Genomic DNA, 6,043 nt, shown 5'->3' on the forward strand with positions numbered 1-6,043 from the left:
ATACGACTATAAGTAGGTACTTTTAAGTTTTCAAATGTTCTTTGTAGTATTATTTTACCTTCAGGTAAAATAATAAAATGTAAAAAAGTGAGCTTTCTTTTGAATAGTTCCTTCCTTTAAGGATTTGTATTGGAATTTTGTCCTTTTGAGACCGACGCTATAATACTTTGTATATAAATAAGCTGTGTTGTATATTATACATAGTTATGTAAACTTTTTAATTAACCAATAGGGTAAATTATTTAATTCGATTAGCAGTAATGTCTGAAAATTTTATCAAGAGATTTAAAACATTTATTGTCACAAATACCTAACTTAAAAAGGCTGTAGAAAAAATGATATGATGAAACGATAAGTAACAAATTTTCATTCACGACCAAGGTTGCATATTGCAAGCAAGATTGTAGTTAGGTACCTACATGTTTAATAACAAACAAATAGTTACAAGATATACCCAAAAAATAACGAAAAGGAAACAAATTTACACCTACCTATATCATTTCTACTTTTAGAGAGCACATCAACCAATTTACATCATGATGTTGAAACACACGTATGTTTTAGTGGCACGTAAATACAAACGCGACCTTGGCATCGACGCCTGCGCATCGCTGTAAAAATACGCGTCGTTACGTCACTGATAAATACATTTGCTTGTGTGTGTGTTTGTTAGACAGAGAAATGAGGAACGGTATTTACCCAGATTGTGAGTATTTTCGGGCAAATAGATACAAAGTACGCACATGATTTGAGTTGTTCCGGCATTCCTAACGTGCGTGCGCATACCTATTAAACGTTTTTACACAAATAACGGTTGTTATTGCACTGTACTAACACATTTCCTGTAAACCAACAATTTTTGCGCCATTAAATACTTATTACATTAGAATTTATGTTACTTATTATTACACTTTTTCGGTCATGCGTTTCATTCAATTCAACCGAGTGTAACAATTTTAAATGACAATTGGTGATAAAATTAACAGAACAACAACTACTTTAGCAAGAATACTGAGTGTCCCCAATTATAACACTTTCTGTAATAGGTAAGTACCTAGATTTGCAACTTGGTCCGGTCCCGTATTGACACTTAAAAGAAACAATACCATCTAAGCCTACCTACTGTATTATTATTATGTTCGTAAAAGGACAATGTTCGTTCTCCATACATTGTTCGCCGTTAGATCAACAGTGCCGAAATAATACTTTCTAGGTTCTAAATGACACAAATCTTTATGTAAGAACAATTATTCCTGGCGGACCAATTCTATAAACTTATTGATAGCAATATTGTTATCATAACCTCTTACTTACTAGTATTGTATTATATTATTTTATGCACATCGATTTGGGAGATGTTCTGTATTGTAGTTGTCGCAGCCAAATTGTATTATAATATTGGACGGGTTTTGGAAATAGCTCGGCGTTCCACTTTTATGATTTACTTACTTACATTTTGCACGTAAATAAATAACATGAATCCTATGTTTACTTTCCACTCTTGACATTTAACACGTGACTTACCAAACTAACTATCTCCATGGTTACCGTCTTAGTCTATGCATGACTAGGGATTGAACAACTTTTAATTGAATATTATTAACAATTCTCGATAATTATTATCGATTGAAAAATATTCGGTATTTGAATCGAAAGATATATTCAATTTTATCAATATCAAAATATTCAATTTTAATAATAAAATAAATATTATTTACTACCACCTATGAAATGTTCTAAAAATTGCCTGGAGCGCTCCCCCAATCCTGGGTTTTCCCTTTCCAAGCTGAGAGGATATCATTTTGGTTCTATCGATACATTATAAAGGTACTTAATATTTGAAATGTATTACCAATTATTGTTATAAGCATTTTGAGCGAATAAAACTTTCAATTCTATTAGAACTTTAGACATTTCTCTCACTTTAAGCGGCATTGGATTTTTCATCGAATTTTGAAACTGTAACAGAAATATTAAAGATGATCCCATATTGTTGTCATTGTCTATATCAGTGTTATGATCACAATTCTTTTTATTTTATTCATGACCTTCGACCAGTTGGACACATTAGATAGCTTCTTGTAGTATCGTGCAATATATTTTTAACTTTTAATTAAAATCTAGTCATACTGTAGCAATTTGGACGATTTATTTTATTTACAAGATCGGTATCTTATTGTCTATGATGACCGCAGTCAACATCACTATTACATGGATTCCTAACAATGAAGTACGGCATTGCCTTGTGCCGATTTTACATAGATTTTATCGACACAAATTATGGAACTTCATAGGATATGGAGCAGGCCACGCCCTAAAATGTCCGGATGTCGTCATAGTATTATGGAATACATATAAAATACTTTTATTATTTCATTTTTTAATCCTCAAGTGTCCGTTACAATCTAATTAATATTTAAGTATTCAAAAAGTAAGAGATTAATTTTGATACTTTACTGCTGTGCCCAGGAATCTAAGGCGGTTTCTGACAATGTCCTTTTCAGATAATAGCATAATTTTCGAGCATCTTAATCCATGCAGTGCTGGCTGTACAAACGTGTAATGTGTAGGTAAATACTCTCAACGACGATACTACTGGTACTACTGTATTGTACTGCGCCAAAAGAAGGGTTATGTTTTTAAATATATTATTTTCTACTTACAAATCGTCAAAGTGAAATTATCCTAGTCAATCAAAGGACCACTGTCAGTCATCCAGAACATCTTGGCAACATGCAATCTTTTAATTGCCCAATGAAGCAAGAGATTTCTACTTCGATTTAGTTCGACATCGCTTCCACGGTGTTGCGAAACCTTGAATTAAAATTTCATAGATGCAGACGATTTAAGATAACCATTAAAAATAACTAAATTAGTTACGTTTATTACGGTATCCTATATCTTGGGAGGCGATGCAGACTACAAGATTGTCGAATTCGATAATTAAATCCTACTTGCAGAACAATTTTTTAATATTAATATTAAAAATATTTTATATAAAAAAAAAATTATACAATCTGCACTAAAAAACTAACGTTTTTGCTATAAATCCAACGCACAAAGTATTGACAGACATGTTGCTAATGAGGCGTTAGATACATTGTTTTTTTTGCCGCCCACGGAGGTATTTATACTGATGACTTTACTCAATCCCACCGCGTGCTTAGTATTGACACCTACATACGACATAGTTATCATTCGGATAACAACTGGTTCACAAATAAATATGCACGAGTCCATAGTCCAAAGTCAGTCAAATCTAACAATACATATAATTATCTAGCCGCGATTTCGTACGCGTGAAAATACTTAGTTTGAACTTTGAATAATATTTCCCGTTTTTGCAAAATTTTTCTTTACTGCTCCGCCCCTATTGGCTAATGAAAATTAGCCTAAATAACGCCTTCCTCGATAAATGGGCTATCCAACACAAAAATAATTTTCCAAATTGGATTTTACTAAGTTGGAATATTTAAATACTAAATTGTACATTGTAACGCCCGACGAAAATGTCAGGCTTACAGATTAAAATTTTGTTTTATGCGATTAACGATATAGTTCAGAGTCAAACGATGTATTAATAACCTTGCAATAATTGTTGTATCCTGGTCCCGAATTCCCTTATGGATTTTCGTCCGTGCGAAAATTTGAACAGACAGAAAATTTTAATTTGATAGCCCTAGAAGAATTCTACTCGTCTACTTGTTTTATTTCATTCAGAAGTTAACCAAAACTACCTATTTAGGACAATGAGAATAATATCCTATTATAAGAAGTCTTTATTTACGTTGCTGATACGTAGTACTGGTAAGCGTAAACAATTATTTATTGAACACGTCATTTCATTGATGTATATTTTGTATCTTCTAAATAATGATAACACGTGATTCGATACGGAATAGTACAACGTCCCTAATTTTAATATAGTGAAAAGATTATTTTCTGCATTACGTCTACTGTTATTACCTTTGTGTGGTAGGTACCTACTTATGATTAGTATGTTGAGCAAGTACGTTTAAATACACGTTTTATTTATAACCTTTATATTTTACTTCATTATTTCTTAGTCACCTACTTACCACAAGAATGTAAGTAATTCAACGCGAACGTTGCTTTATGCTCCTTTGAAACACCTGTTCATCAAACATGGGAGATTATGTGAACTCACCTACCTCGAGCCATATGAATAAACATCAAGGTGAAACTTTGCTCGTGACATGACAACTGTGTGCGCTCATATGCAATAATCGTTATTTAAATTGTTAAGTTCCTCAACTCATGTACTTATACATATAATCCACCTACAACCGGCATTCCCATAAATTACTTAACCATTTACTAATTTGTACATAAAAACAGTACCTACATACTCTCTATTACAGGTGAATAAGTACCATAAAATTATTCATCATTATAATCCAATGAATAGAAGTAAAAGTACAAAGAAACACATATCATATCTGTATTCCAAGCGATAATATCAGTTATCAATGCGTGAATCGGCTTACTGCGATATCACAAATATTTGAGCGTGATAATGTAGACAAATGAAATATCCTCACCTTCGATATTTTTCCTTTTTGGATTGCACAGGTAATAGTGTCGGAGCCACCGACCTTGACATACACCACTCATTCACAGCACTCACGGTTAAAAACTCAGTATCAGGAGCACTACACAGTTCTGAACCGAATTCGTCCGAAGAAACAGTAATGCTATCGTATTTCTGATAGGGCACCATGTCAAATGACGATATTGACTTAATACTAACATTGTCATAATTACTACGTTCACCAGATTCACCCGAAGTTACCGACAAATCGTCCTGTTCGTCACTGTTTTCTTCGTTTATCAGGGTATCCGTTGAATGGTCTGTAGATAAAGTATCTGTTCTACCGTCGTCATCTTGAACTATGTATTCATTACATTTATTAGATTTTTCACTATCATTAGAATCACTAGAGCTACCACTGCTGCTTTCGTTCTCTGACTCAACACTAATACTTTTGCGGTCGTCCTCATGATCAGACACCTCTGATCTTTTCAAACCTAATAACTTTTCTAAATCACTTTGTCGCACACCATAGGACCAATGCGCTTCACCTAAAAGTATGCTACTAGCATTTGACTTCTTCCTCATAACTGGTGGTTGTCGTGATCGTCGTTTCACGATAGGTGAGGAATTTGGTGTTGCAGAGGAGTATCGTCGCTCTACTTCCCGACTCTCCCGACGTACGGGCGACTTGCTTTCCGATGACGAGCAGCTATCATTGAAAGGCTCAGGAGGCGGGGGCGCTGGTCGATGAGGAACTAAACTCTCTCGACCTGATTTTCTATCGGAAACAAAACCAGAAGAACTTGATTCATAGCTATTTTCCGAAGCGTTCGATAGTATGGAATTCACTGACACATTTGAGTTCCTATCCTGAGATCTAGTTACTGGGCACAGATGTTGGAAATGCATTTGGAGAGGGTTCACTACACTTGTTAAGCTTCCAAGCGATGAGTCCTTTGACCTTTCAAGAGAATCGTTCGTAGGGTCGAAGGCACTTAAACTTGTCTTTTCGAAGCGTAAGATCATTTCTTTGACACTTTTCTGTCTCCTAATGACAAGATCCTCGTCATCGGCGGCATGTTCAGCCGCGGAGTGGAGGTCGTCGTCCAGACGCGTGTATATTTCTTCTTGTGTCATGGTGAGAGTGCGACAGCTCGTACGAAACGCAAGCTCTCTCCGGGCGTTGTAAACGGGACCATATCAAAGCGCACTGCGCGTGCGCACCAGACGAGACGCGCGCGCTCCGCGATAACCGAACTCGACTGACAGGGGCGCGCGGTGCTGACGAGGCCAATCTCGACGCATACGATACGACTCGAGCACGTAATGAGGTACTTACTGATTACTTCATTTAAAGAATTTACGAAATTCTTCAAATTTTATTAGCATTTAACAATCGCTTTTGTTCTATTTATGATGATAAAATAACTACCAATTATGTCCCTTTTTCGGAAAATAAATTTTGAAAATAATTGTTTTTTATAACAA

The 6,043-nt window shown here is 35.0% G+C and overlaps 1 protein-coding gene across 2 annotated transcripts in view; it reads right to left on the reverse strand.

The window, feature by feature from the left end:
- LOC135087857 (obscurin-like) overlaps positions 1 to 5,824 on the reverse strand; it is a 30,514-nt gene extending 24,690 nt beyond the window's left edge. For both annotated transcript variants that reach the window (XM_063982687.1, XM_063982688.1), the window contains exon 1: positions 4,563 to 5,824. In XM_063982687.1, the coding sequence (XP_063838757.1) occupies positions 4,563 to 5,692 (1,130 nt within the window). In that variant the 5' untranslated portion in view covers positions 5,693 to 5,824. The remainder of the gene's footprint in view (positions 1 to 4,562) is intronic.
- Positions 5,825 to 6,043: the final 219 nt, after the last annotated feature.

This window comes from Ostrinia nubilalis, chromosome 3 (genome assembly GCF_963855985.1).
Source record: "Ostrinia nubilalis chromosome 3, ilOstNubi1.1, whole genome shotgun sequence".
NCBI classification, from domain to species: domain Eukaryota; kingdom Metazoa; phylum Arthropoda; class Insecta; order Lepidoptera; family Crambidae; genus Ostrinia; species Ostrinia nubilalis.